Source organism: Stegodyphus dumicola, chromosome 12 (genome assembly GCF_044657685.1).
Source record: "Stegodyphus dumicola isolate Sdum_Otavi_A_Nest chromosome 12, ASM4465768v1".
Taxonomy (NCBI): domain Eukaryota; kingdom Metazoa; phylum Arthropoda; class Arachnida; order Araneae; family Eresidae; genus Stegodyphus; species Stegodyphus dumicola.
This window is the reverse complement of record NC_140779.1, coordinates 87093114-87108234: the sequence shown is the minus strand read 5'-3', so window position 1 is coordinate 87108234 and position 15121 is coordinate 87093114. Positions and strand designations below refer to the sequence as shown.

General features: G+C 29.3%; 1 protein-coding gene across 5 annotated transcripts in view; it reads left to right on the top strand.

Annotated features, from left to right (window-relative positions):
• Positions 1-15121, top strand: part of LOC118203162 (mitochondrial potassium channel ATP-binding subunit) — a 96400-nt gene that overhangs the window by 9917 nt on the left and 71362 nt on the right. For all 5 annotated transcript variants that reach the window (XR_004760518.2, XM_035375444.2, XM_035375429.2 and 2 more), the window contains exons 3-5: positions 4765-5104; positions 10283-10453; positions 12839-12984. Coding sequence is in view for 4 of the 5 variants with exons in the window: in XM_035375444.2 (XP_035231335.1) it covers positions 4765-5104; positions 10283-10453; positions 12839-12984 (657 nt within the window). In the remaining variant the exon portion in view is untranslated. The remainder of the gene's footprint in view (positions 1-4764; positions 5105-10282; positions 10454-12838; positions 12985-15121) is intronic.

Below are 15121 nucleotides of genomic sequence, written 5' to 3'. Positions count from 1 at the left end.
ATGGGTAACAGACGGAACTGGCTTGGAAATTTTCTACAAAACTATGTCCTATGAACATTTTCTTTTTTTTTAAATAAAATGTTTGTGTTTTGATGACATAGGAACTCACGTCGTCAAGAAAGAATCAGATAAACTTGCATCTATAAGAGAGTTTTTTTTTGAAGAGTTTGTGAATAACTACCAGAAATATTACACTGTCGGTGAGCTCATAACAATTGATGAAAAACTTGAAGCTTTCTGAGGAAGATGTTCTTTCAAGCAGTATATTCTTAATAAACCTGTATAATAATATAATGAATTCCTAATAAATTCTTAATTAATATAATATTTTTTTCTCTTCCTTTAAAAATCCTTATTTCATAAAAAATATTATAGGAATTAAAATTAAAATTTTAGTTTTCATAATTTGCGTATTTTTAAAGTTTGATTATAATATTTTGGTATAAATGTAACACTTTGACCTGAAGAGTAACGGGTTTTTCTTAGAAAAACACAAGCCAGGTCTTTTGGACCCAGGGCGCGTTCTCCCGGGTTGAAAGCTAATTGCAGAAATATTTCTGCAAGTTCTAATCTGGAGTAGCCAAAGTCTGTAGTAGCAAAAATCAGTTCACCGAAGTTTAACAAAATGCAGAAACATAAAAAAGAAACTGGTGATTCATGGTTTTGTATATTATGGGAAGAAACCAAGGAAGAAGAAATGATACAATGCATGAAATGTCACGCTTGGATACATACTCGGTGTTCTGGAGTTAGTGCTGCAATTAAAAAGTTCTTTTGTTGTAATTGCCATTAAGAAAGCTCATGGTCCAATTTAGGAAACTAGTGGTCCAAATAAGGAAACCGGTTTCCTAAATTGAACCGATGACACGTTTTTTTTAATTCATTTTTCACCATTATAAATAATTAAAAAAATTTAATAAATGGTTCTATTGTGAAGGTACACTTAGTGAGTTTATTTTCTACTACTTAATTTTTATTGGCATTTCTTCCGTCCTTCTATATAGTGAAAAATACGAAATTGGTCCAAATTAGGGTACTCTCCCCTATTCCTTTTGTTGCGATTTAAGCATCAATAGTTTTTATAGACAAAATTTTTGCACTTAAACTCAGTTTAAAAATATATGCTTGTGTGTTTCATGTGCAATAGAATAATCTGTGCTAAAATTCCTGAAGGCAATGCTGTATTTTCCAACAATTTGGAAGGGGGAAGAAAAAAAAAACTGTGCTTAAATTAAGCTTTAAGTTAAACTATGCTTTCAATCTATTCCTAAAGCAATCACCAGAAAAATTCCAGCAGGTGAAAAAACGTTTGCTGGACTTGCTGGAAAGTAGATCTGTGGATTGATTTTTGTGATGCATGCTTAATAGAAACATAATATATATACAGTACAAAGTCCGAGATCTGGACTCATTGGGACTATGGATTTTTCCAGATATTAGATTAACAGTTTAAATCTAATAAGATGACTTGTTTAAATTATAAAATTAAAAATACAGAATGGTGGTGTAGGAAGTAAAGAAGAATTTATTATCGTAAGAGAATCAACCTCTCTGTCACTTTCTTCACTATTGGTAGTGATATTTTCTAGATGCTGAAGCGTACTACAGATTTTGCCATTCGTTAGTTGAAGGACAATTGGGCATTGTCATCACAATGCAAAACTTTTCTTATACCATTTTAATATGTTACTGCTTTTTACAAATTTCATTAACTAGAAGATTTCACTTTTTGTTTTCGATATATGAAAGCCTTCAAATTTGTGGCTATCATCATAAGGCTTAACTAACATTATCAGGAGGTCAGTGACTAAAGACATGTTGTTCTGCAAGAATTTGTCTTGGTCCTATCAAACAATTATGATATTAAGCCTGATTAATATTTCGGTATTTATTATACCTATGCTTATTAGGCATATCTGATTTCTAAATAAATAAACACCCATATATACAAAGGCTTGCCGAAAGTCGGCCCTAGGCATTTTGCAGCCAAGTGCAGTCTGTGTTAGTCTTAAATTATATGACTTTTATATAATTTAATTTTGATGGTCATTGCTTCTCTAGTGAATAAAAATTCTGCCTGTCCTAAATTCTGCCACCCAGTGCCACCCCACCAGCTTTGGCACTTATTTGAATAAAAAATCTGTTATTTTCAATTCAAACAGCCAAAATGTAATTTTGGGCCTATGAGTATCATTTACAATATACAGTCAAAAGTCGTTAATTCAGACACCCATAATTCAGAATGATCTATAATCCGGACCTCAAAACTAAAAACTTTCTGCGCATGCGCCGCGTTGACACATGCACATAGGCGTTTACGCGTGCGCGTAAGACCTTTTACGACTGACTGCGCATATGAGTGTGCGCAAGTGCAGAATACGTTTTCGCGTGCGCGTTTTATGTATAATGGACGTATAAGCTAAAATTATCTAATTATCTATTTCAGTTAATGTTAATGATTGCATTGTTCCATAATTTAAGAATTGGATCCGGCTTATTATTTTTTGCAGACTGTAAGAGCAATTTTATAAAAGTAAGCTTAAACTTTCGATTATATCAAATAGAATTTCCGATATATATTTGTTAATATGTAAAGGATCTAAAGCGAAAGTATGTTTTGAAATCCGAAATCTGTTATCAATTTCACGCTGCTCGGGGAGGGGGGGGGAACGCCACGGCGGGCGCATAATGAATTGGAAGTTGATCTGTCAGCACTATCCTTATCTTCAGCGCAGATGTTTTTATTTTATTTGGCTTATAATTCCTTACCAAATGTAGTATTTCATGTTGATATGCTCCGTCTTTGATATGATTTAAAACAAGTTCCTCGTCATTATAATTCGCTTCCGATAGCAAAGAAAAGTGACAGAGGTTATTGAAAATGAAAAAATTTCGATTGACAAATTAGTCGGTGTTCTTGACACAGCAATTATAGGACTTGAACAGCGGAATTTTGTAACTGAACAAGAAATTATGTCTGTTTAATAGAATTAAAGAGAAAGTATTATCACATGAAACGAAGCAAAACTTAAACAACTTACATTGAAAGAAATGTTTAATAAAGTAAACAAATAAATATTGAGCTTTTTCTTTTTGCAAATTTTGATACCCTTTAGATCATAATTGTTCTTTATTTCATAAATTACGGTTTCATATTTTTAATTTTAGAATTTCTGCATGCCATCTAACGAGATTTAAACTGATGATCTATAATCCGTAAAAATCGATAATCCGGAATCGCCGAAGTCCTGATGAGTCCGGATTAACGACTTTTGACTGTATATATATTGCATAAGGAAAGAAATTTTATTAAATTTCTCCTCATGAACACTACACAGCTCTGTTAGCTGAAGTCTGCAGTCATTATCAAGCGTATTGTCAACATAAAAGCTTACAATGCTCTTTGGCATTCTGTTGCGAATATTTAAAAAAAAAAAAAAATATCAGGCATTGCTGCTTGAATCATTTCTCAAGTTGCCATGTGTTGATTGTCATGCGGTGATGAAAGCAAAAATTAATAAATAATTATTCTCCAGGTTGGCATCAGGGTTAATAAAATCTTGGTGCAGCCCAGCCAGCCTAACAAATGGAAATATTATTCTTATGGTTCTTCATTCATCATCATTATTATTATTATTCTTCATTCTTATGTTCATTTGATATCAGGGATGTAAATTTATTCAGTATATGTAAAATAAATGTTTCAATGTAGAATGTTTCAGTTTGAAATGTATGCCAAGCAAAAAGGTGGTTGATGAGCTAAATTATTGGTCATATAAATTTATGACCAATAATTTGGCTCTTCAATCTTATAAATTTATTATCATAAATTTATATGATCAATAATTTGGATAATAATTAATTAGCATAAATTTCTGATTTTATTACTTCTTTAAATTAATATTAATTTCTTCAGCATGGGGGGTATTTTATTTTGAACCAGAGTGAAATTAAGAATTGGAGCTGTTCACATATTTTATAATAAAAAACTGTCAAATGCGCATGCATAAAAAATTTCTAAAAACCAGAAATGAATAAATAAATAAAAATAAAATATTCCAGGTGATCCAGAAGTTCAGATTTTAAATTGTCCCAGATATTGGACGTCCGAATATTGGATTTTGTTCTATGTGTAGTATATGTAATAAATAATTTTTGAGGTATTTTCTGATTATATGGACCCATACAAAGAGTTCATGGCAACTTTGTGACTTGACAAAAACATATGTTTGACTATCTTTATGCTCGTAAGTGGTTCGCTTCATAAATAACAACTGAAGCAAGCATTTCGTAAGAAGGAAAAAAATTTACGAGAAAATTGAGAAATCTATGTGGCTGATATTTGTATTTAGTGGTGTTCACCGAAATAACAATTAATCTAAAGTATGTAATCCATGTGTGTGGTACACACACTTATGGTGGCTTTTGCTGTGTGTACATATAAAAGTGTGCCAGAAACACAGTTTTATTGGTTGTTTATCTGCAGTTTTATTGGATGTTGAAATTTTGGTTGCTGTTAATCAGAAAATATCAATTTTTTTGCAATTATAATTTGTTATTAATTTTCATTTGTAATAAATCACCAAACTACCCAGAGGTAATTGTGCTAATACATAAGTACCATTATATTTTTTCCTTTGTTACTTTTACCCTAAAATGCAGTTACCAGGTAAATTTATTCCAGTCCTTATGAATTAATATTTTAATGGAAGTTAGATATTTGTAATTAAATTTTTTTTTAAATATATATGTGTTGTTTTTCAGGTTCACTTCACTTTCCTGCATGAAACAATTTTCTGTTGCTCAAAAATTTAGAGATTTCCCTTCAAATAATTTGATTAAAGTAGCTAAAAATATTTTTTCCAAACAATGGAGGAAAAATGTTGCAAAAAAGAAATCAAAGATATATGGAGGTATATTTTGTGTTTGTTTGTTATCACCCATAAAACCATTAACTGTTCTCTGCGAAGCTGATATATCACCTCACTCAAGACTTGTTGGTGTCAACAGTATTGAAAAGTTGCATCAAGAAGCTCGATTTGATTGGAGAAAGTTTTTTAGCATTGTGAAAGGGGAAGTTTTATACATATTTTTTGCAGTTGTGGTAAGTATAATATGTATGTTAATCTTTATATCATTTAAAAAAATAGTCTTAAGTTATACTGAATCATTTTTGAGGAAATTTGGATGTTGCATTTGATGTAAATTTAGAAATTTATATATAAGTATTCTTAAAGACATGGATTTAGTTGTAGTCTGCTGCAAAAAGGAGTCTACCACCTACCACTATAAAGCAAATCACATAAATAGTTTAGTTTGATAAAGAGTAACTAAAATTACTTTCTTTCTAATTGTATATATATATATATAAATTTAAACAAATTTAAATTCTAAACAAATACGTATAAAAGTAAAAAAATACGTATAAAATCCGTATAAAAAAATACGTATGCGTATTCCTTGCAGCAATGGCGCAAAGAATATTTAGTTAAATATGTATTTAAATTTAATTTTTTTAATTAAACTCAATTTATTCTTATATATATATATGGTTAGCAAAAAGTAATTTTGTTTTTTTTTTTTTTTTAGTGTGAAATAAATCTCAATTTTTTTCTATACAAAAAAATTAACTTTAATCGATGAAATATAGTCCATTCAGTTCAGTGATCTCTTGCCATCTTTCTGGTAACTGCGTGATTCTGTGCTCATAGAACTTGTTGCTTTATCAGCAAAACACTGAAGCAGTGCAATTTAAGATCATTGTTATTACTTAAATTTTTACAATTTATAAAGTTTTGTAAACTTTAAAATAAATAATAATGCGATGGTGCAAGGTCGGGGTTATATCGGGAATGTCACATCACTTCCCAGCCAAGCTCCAATAATTTTGCACTTTTGCTAAAGATACACGAGGCTTTGTATTGTCATGGTGGAACACCATTCTTATCTGACAAGTTTGGGCTTTTCATTTTGATTGCTTTGTTCAATTCCGTAAGTTGTTAACAGTAAACATTTGAGTTAATCATTTGGTTGTTTGGAAGTAGCTCAAATACGTAAGTCATTTGCAATCCCACCAAATTCACAGCATGATCATTTTCTTATGCAATTAAGCTTTCAATATAATTTGTGCTGATTCATCATGCGTTGACCATGATCTTTTTTATTTATTGTTATTGAAGACAATCAGATTTTCATCAAAAGTGATAATTCATTTAAAAAAAAGAGTCAATTAATTGCATTATGCTTGATATGCATATGGCAAATATTGATCTGTTAAGGTAATTTCTTTCAATTCATATGGAACCCAAATGCTGAACTTTTTAAGCAGTTCAAGACGTGTGATTTAGAGGAAATATTTGAAAGCCACCCTGCCTGATCTATTTACGCAAATTCTTAGATTTGTACCCAAAGAAGAGGATATTCCTAAGAATTGTATTATTTAACAATTATATCAAATTTAATAATCAATTTTTTAAACAAGTATGAGGAATACCTATGGACTGAAGCAGTTCATCGGCTGTTTGTAATATATTTCTATTCGCACAAGAATATAAATTTCAGTTATCGCTGAATTTGGAACAATGTAATTATTTTGCTTACTTTTACGGATATACAGATGACATTATTGCTATCAATAACTTTAATAAGATTGAGCAAGCAAATATATATTCAACTTGCCTTAAAGATACTAGCCTATAGCGAAAAGATGTCATTTACCTTGAATTAAAAATATTAAATAACAAAAACGTAAAAATATATGATAAAAGAAGAGATTTCAATTTTTACACTCTAAAACTAATCATTTAGAATTCTAACATCTCTAAGAAAGTTATTATTAATACAGTTAAAACCCAATTACAGTCAAAAGTCGTTAATTCGGACACCCATAATTCGGAATGATCTATAATCCGGACCTCAAAACTAAAAACTTTCTGCGCATGCGCCGCGTTGACACATGCACATAGGCGTTTACACGTGCGCGTAAGACCTTTTACGACTGACTGCGCATATGAGTGTGCGCAAGTGCAGAATACGTTTTTGCGTGCGCGTTTTATGTATAATGGACGTATAAGCTAAAATTATCTAATTATCTATTTCAGTTAATGTTAATGATTGCGTTGTTCCTTAATTTAAGAATTGGATCCGGCTTATTATTTTTTGCAGACTGTAAGATCAATTTTATAAAAGTAAGCTTAAACTTTCGATTATATCAAATAGAATTTCCAATATATATTTGTTAATATGTAAAGGATCTAAAGCGAAAGTATGTAATAGGAGTATGCATGTATGTTACGGGAGCGTAATGAATTGGAAGTTGATCTGTCAGCACTATCCTTATCTTCAGCGCAGATGTTTTTATTTTATTTGGCTTATAATTCCTTACCAAATGTAGTATTTCATGTCGATATGCTCCGTCTTTGATATGATTTAAAACAAGTTCCTCGTCATTATAATTCGCTTCCGATAGCAAAGAAAAGTGACAGAGGTTATTGAAAACGAAAAAACTTCGATTGACAAATTAGTCGGTGTTCTTGACACAGCAATTATAGGACTTGAACAGCGGAATTTTGTAACTGAACAAGAAATTATGTCTGTTTAATAGAATTAAAGAGAAAGTATTATCACATGAAACGAAGCAAAACTTAAACAACTTACATTGAAAGAAATGTTTAATAAAGTAAACAAATAAATAGTAAGCTTTTTCTTTTTGCAAATTTTGATACCCTTTAGATCATAATTGTTCTTTATTTCATAAATTGCGGTTTCATATTTTTAATTTTAGAATTTCTGCATGCCATCTAACGAGATTTAAACTGATGATCTATAATCCGTAAAAATCGATAATCCGGAATCGCCGAAGTCCCGACGAGTCCGGATTAACGACTTTTGACTGTATTTAGAATAAAAAGAATTTGCAATAATACTACCTTTCTTCAAGAAGAAATCCAGAACTCTATTCATGTCCTCTTGGAAAATCAAATTCCAAATTTCATAATTTCACAAGCCTTGAAAAAAGCTGGCATTAACTTTATTTTTTAAATTACTTGTTTACAGTGACATGATATTTTTTACCCAAATCTGAAAAGGAGGTAACTAGTGAAACTAAAAAAGAGGTACTAGTAATTTAATGAATATATGTAATTAAATTGTCTCTTTTTCTCTTTGAATTTGGCTAAAATGATCAGAATAACATTCTTTATGTATTCTAAGAAATTACAGGCCATTCTGTTCTGTTAACTAAAAAAATGCTTGCTTGGATTTTTTTAAGTCATTTTTATAGCTCGATTGCGTGAAGAATTACGACTTTTAATGACACCTATTTTTCATATTTCCATTGCTTTAGTGCCAGTTTTAAAAAGAGATTGTTTTAAACCTAGCCATCTTGGATGATTTCTCATTAAATACAAAACTTACAAATGATGCAATGTTGGACACTTGTTACTTCTTCCTTGAGATGCCCCCCAACCCCTTTTCCAGCAGGCCAGTATTTGCTTCACAACAAGAAAGCGTGGCCTTGTTTATGGTTTTAAGTCCCTTGCTATTGACTGTAGAAGCTTTTTACAGTTTCTTGCATTCCCTTCTGCAAGGTTTGTTTGAAATTTTGGAAACCTTTTAGATGTCTGAAATTTTTATAGTTAATATATCCTACAGGTACATATATAGAAGGGTAAGTTTGATTTTTTTTCTATAGTTTGTTTTCGGTGTCAACTATTTATTCCCCTTTGTTAGCAAAATTTGCTCCAAAAATTGCCTTTTTAATTTTTATTTTGACAGGATTTTTATTTCACACACAAAAAAAAAAATTGGTTCTTATACTTCACTTAAATGAGCCAGCCCTTGTTTTAGGATTTATATAATAAGAGTATACAATTAATTTTCAATTCTGAAAATTAAATTGAGTATTCATGTCTGTAAAGACATATTTTTATTTCTGTATAGTAATTTTTTCAACTTTAGCCTTTTTTCATAATTTATATATATATATTTTTTGCAGTTTAGAAAGTTGGATTAATTTAAAGTGGTTTAGAGTCTCAGGGAATTCATTGAAACGAAACATGTTCTTCGTCACTCATTAATCAATTTGATTTAAGGCTTCAAAGCACTTTTCCCTTCACAAGTTCTGTTTGAAGCATTAAATAAAGGAGATTAAAAATTTTTTATTGTTTTGATTTTAATGTGTTCAAATTTTCCCGTTTTTTATAATTATTTCTCTTTGAAAAAAAAAAAAAAATCTAATTTAAAGTGTAATTTTTTTTTTATTTGCATTTTGCCAGTTAATTTTGTTCCATGGAGGAAGTAGATTGAACCTTCAAATATTTAATATGGCATTTTCTTTATTGTTCAGATTTTCAAAATTTGTTTTATTATATATATATGAAGATTGACAGAAAAGTAATAAAGCGAACATAATGCTGTTTGTTCCAACCAATGACAGAAAAATAACAAAGCGAATATAATGCTGTTTGTTCCAACCAAAATTATTTTCTTGTCGATCCCAATTTATTTTAAGAATTTAGAAATTTCAAAATTAAAAATATAAATTATTAAAATGATGCAGTAAACTGGTATGCTGTGAAATTAATCAAGTATAATAATTACATTAAAACTGGTGATTAACAGTCATAACAGGAAGAAATACATTAAAATTGGAACAAAAACAAATAACTCAATAAAATAACATAATTAAAATAAACAAATAGTTAAAAATTTGTTTGGTTTTTTACCAAGGAGCAGCAGAAAAATTTTCAGAGCTGCATATGGGTATCTGAATGATCATAAATTTATGAAATGAATCAAAAGTAAATGCCAAATAAAAAATGAATTAAATTAATTACACATTTTTGTAATACAAATTAAGAATGCAATAAATTACTTAAAAATTTTTTTTTAGCCTTTTAAATAAATCATCAAGATATAGTTTGCTGGGATGTGACCCAACACAAATAATACTGTATAAATTTTAAGCCGTATAAAATAAGAAGTTTTGAAATTGGAAACCAGGTAAACAGTTGGTCAAATTCGAAGCAATTAGTATTTTTCAAAACTGCTAAAAACTGTTAAAAATCAAAAGTAATCATTTCAAAACATTTGTGCGTAGCATGCCACCCAGTAAAGTAATAGCATATTAACATAATACTGATAATGTTAGATTTGTTTTAAAGCAGAATATTTCAGAACTATTTTTAAAGACTTTTCATATATTTCTTATCTCATTTAGAATTTTATTTTGTTTACCTCATATTAACTGGAAATGTATAACAGTGATTTCTTATTTTTATAGAGTGCACTCATTGTAGCATTTTTAAATATTCATATTCCTGTTGCACTGGGAGATATGGTAAATCTGGTGTCTTCTTTTGTGGCAGATGAATATGTAGAAAAGGATGCTATTTTGTTTTTCACTGAATTAAGAGAGCCAACTGTGCGTCTTCTTTATATGTATCTTGCTCAAGTAAGTGTATCTCTTTCATTTCTTTTTTCAGGAAGGGAAAGCTGTTAATTATTTTGCCATATTTGAGTTTAACTTCTTAAAATTTTTTGCCCCTGTATAATTTTGTGTATAATTTAAAATTCTTATTATGTTAAGTCTTAAAAACTGGATATTTTTGTATTTTATCAGAATGATTATATATATAGTTCTGAATAGCACCTCAAACAATTTTATCTCTGGCAGAGGGAATAAATTTATAGAAATTTATAAATAATGGGGTTTTCAGTAAGAAAGAGGATGCCATTGGAATACAAAATCATTCTGCTAATTCTGTGGGGTTTTTTTTTTTGGGGGGGGGTAAAGGGATGGTTTATTTGTTTTTAAGCATAACAGTTACAGTAGTTTGTAGTGAGGGTATTAATCAGTTAGTGGCAATTTAGTATTTCCTTGAAAATGTTTTTGATTAATTAATACATCTGGTCCTTTTCCATTTTGCCGGCGCAAGCGATTAAGTCACCAAAAATGGTGCATCCAAAGCCAAACGGAACATCCTCACTGGTAACCTTTTACGCCTCATTTTCAAAACAAGTCACAGCCATTTCTTATCAGATTAATTGTTTCTTTCAATGCTGGCATACAATTACATAGGATTTTTACCCAGATAGTTCAGTTGTATACTCTATGGCCATTCACGGTAATTAGTCAATTAGGATTCAATCACATTGCTCATCTGAAGGCAAAAATATAGAAAATGTAAAGTCGAGGGTTAAATTCATCAGTTCTAATGAGAATGCACTAGCGAAGTAAAGCACTGCGGTTTTACATGATTTCTGAGTAAGCTATTCATATGAATTGAAATAATTCTTGCATTTAAATTTGTATTCCAAATTAAGATTTAACTTGAAATTAATGTAGATAATTACTGATTTTTTTAGCGTAGTTCAGGTGAGATGAGATCACTTGGGATCACATGATATGAAACGTCGAATCAGGCTGTTGTACTATGAAAGCATCTAGTAAATTCTTAAATTAATGTCTTTTTACAAATTTATTGGCTTTATTTATTGTCTTTTTACAAAATTTTAAATGATATTAAAATGTTTATGCCTTCAAAATAAAAATTTCTTAGAACTAACATTTGTTAACATTTTTTATGTGTGTACTGTGTGTTGTCGCCGATAAAGTCTGCTTGGCGAGATTTGTGCTGGCGAAACGGAAAAGTACCATACGTTTACATTGAATGTAAGAATTTTCTATCTAAAGGAAGTACTAGTAATTTAAACACTGTTCTGTGCCTTTATTAAACTTATACACATTTCAGTAATAAAATATAGATATGTTTTTGAAAGTCTGTAATTGTAATTTACCACAATCAACATGTTTTGAAATGTATGTGTTGAGGTAATCACATATTCAGGATTTAATATTGTTATTAATTTTGTGGCTGTTACAGTTTCATTTATATGTAGGTCTTGATTGAATATGGTTTAAAGACTGTGAAGATCTTAATGACTTTGAGAGGGACAGAAATTCCTGAATTTTAGAAATACAGCAATTAATTTATTCACTGGATGATAACTATTATTATAAATTTAATTGATGTATTTGATGTTTCAGTGTAACAAATATGAAAAATCTCTACCGTATTTGCTATGGCTGAATAAGGTGATTGACATCATGATCTATATGGTTCCAAGATTATTAAAAGGAGCAATTAAAAATAAAACAAGAGATTGGAAATGCAAGTTTATTATTATTTTAAAAGACAATAAAAATTATATATAATACTTTTTGTGAGATAAGCTATTAAAACTACAGAAATGCTTGATTGTGTATAACTATTCAATGGTTGAGAATTTTTAAAAGAGTAGAAAATCCAGATTGATGACAATTGTCATTTTTGCTAATTTAGACTTTTGGTTGCAAATCAGAATGCTCTTAAAGCTCTAAAGACTGTGAAGCTCTAATTAAGGTCTTCACAGTATTTCATTAGCTCTTGCATGTCATATGTGTCAGTATCCCATTAATACAAATTTTAGAAGTTAAGAAATTGTAAAGTTTAGAAGTTAATAAAGCATTTCAAATTTTAAATTAAATAGATTTTTTTTAAAGTTATAAGGTTTCAGTACACATTATATATTGTTGTATAATGAATATATTTTCCTTTAACTATCAGATTGCATTAACATTTTAAGCTTATGCGTGAAACTGAATTTGTTGAAAAGAATAATAGAACAAAGAAAAGTATATTGCAAGTCTGTGATTCAGTTAATTGAATTTAATGTACCTGTTATCAGTTATATGGCTGTGTAATTGAACATGCAATTGTAGAAGTGAATAATTGTTGCATGTGAGCTGATAATAATTAATTAAATGATTTTCTTTCTTTTATTTTTTTCTATTTAGAGCCTATTCACATTTGCCTATATTTCCATCCTGTCTGTCTCCGGTGAAAGAGTAGCTCGTAATATGAGAAGGGAACTATTTGCTTCAATTATTGAACAAGATATTTCATTTTTTGATGCTCATAAAACTGGAGAAATTTCAAGTAGGTAGGTTTAATTTAAAATAGAAATTTGCTTTCATAGTTTTTATCTAGTGATTATTATTTTTTTAATGTGTGTTTTAAACAATCATAGATTAAGATAAATGTAGTTAAATCACTTGTCTTAGGAAATTTCTTGTTTAAGAGCTTTTCTAACTTTTTGTATCTCAGCAAATATGTGTAATAATTTTATGAACAGTTCATAGAAGTGAATCCAATATATTTCCAAAGCTTTAGTTCAGTTTATCTTTTGTTGTTTTAAGTAACAGAAGTAAACAATTGTGAAATAAGCATCACAATCTTTAATTAAAGAATATTGCAGTTCTCAGATAATTTTCTTAAAAGCATACAGAGGAATAATCCCTTAGGGACAAGATGCATCTTTATAAACAACAGATTTAAAAGGATACAGTTTTAGATAAAAGCTAGGTGTCAGAGACAAAAGGCATAAAATTATCTCAGTTTGTGTTTAATTTAGAGCAGTTTCTTTATTTCTTGAGAAGAGGGATTTACTATTACTTTATTACTATTTATTATGGAAAGGATTTAATTTTTATATTACTGGAGAGAAGCTGAAGAAAAAAAACATTTAATTCTATAATTAACATCAATAGAAGCATTATGCAATGTAAATTTCTTTAAAAAAATTGTTGACTAATGTTTTATTGCAATAAATAACCCAGATGAAAGCAGTTTGACTAAAAAGAAAGAACATTCTAAAATATAGCTTTTTAGTAAAAAAGTATTAAAGAGTGAATTCAAATTACGAGTAATATTACATGTTGACTAATGTTGCATTGAAATAAACAACCCAGATGAAAACAGTTTGACTAAAAAGAAGGAACATTCTAAAATATAGCTTTTTAGTAAAAAAGTATTAAAGAGTGAATTCAAATTACGAATAATATTACATGTAGCAGTGGATTATGCAGTTTCAGAAGATTTCAGTGATGAAATAAAAAATTCTGAAACGTTTCAAAATATATGGCAATAAATTATCATTTTAAAATTAGATTATCATCTAATATATTAACATCTGCTTTAAATATAGGGTATGTAAACAGTCTCAGCTTGAAGTTTGTTTTTTCTCTTTCCAGTAAGAAACATTCTATGACTAAAATATGTTGTAAATATCATTAATTAACATTTTTAAACAAAACAAAAGAGTTCTATACCTAATAAAGTGTAAAGCCACCAAGCATTGCTTTTAAATAGGAAAAGAAAGCAACAAATGGCATCCAAAAAAGTAATCCTTTGATAACTATTAGTATTAAAATTATTTTCTGTGGTACAGTTAATAAGTGATATATCTAGTTTCCATAGAAAATCCACTAACTCAAAGAGTTAGTTATAGTACAGAATTCAAAGAGTAAAGAATAGTGTCTTTAGATAATGGGCATCAACATTAAACAAAGCAAGAGAGGGAGAAGGAAAAAAAAAAAAAAGAGATTTAAATCTTTTAAAAAAGGGGAAGATAAAATTATGGTATTCATTAAACATGTGGCTAAGAATATGTTACAGAGCCCTCCAGAAAAATCATTAATGGGGTTTGTTTTGGTTTATTTAATTATGGCAAAGCACACTAGGGCTATCTGCCTAAGGGGAGGGATGCCTTCGTGGGTAACTTTCTAAGGGAAACTGGTTTGTATACACATTACACATGGGGAAAACCACGAAAATGCCCATGCAGCCAGTCCGTTCACGGGATTCGAACCTCGGGCTGAACTACCAGTGTTTAACGACTTTACTGCTCGGCCGCTGGTGGGCCATTAATGCGGAAAACAGAAATAGATTGTAATCTTTGAAATAGCATGGACTTATCTAAATGACTATTAAAAAAATACTGTCTCAGGAGTAGAGGAAAAGTCTACAAAGTTGATTTCAAGTAGCTGAATAAAATTTAAATAAAGAAATTAGATTATTCCTGGCTTTTAAAACAGAGGAAAATTTAAATTAAAAAATAAAGAATTAAGTTACTTATATTATTTAGTACTTATTTGATGCAATAGTAGGATGATTTTAATAGGGAAAATGCAATGAATTAAAGGTAGTTTTGCTTTACTTCCATATAAAGAATTGTACATTAAAAAAAAGTTTTGGCATCCTTTTGTATATCAGGCCTTTCAATCAAGCAAAACATAAAG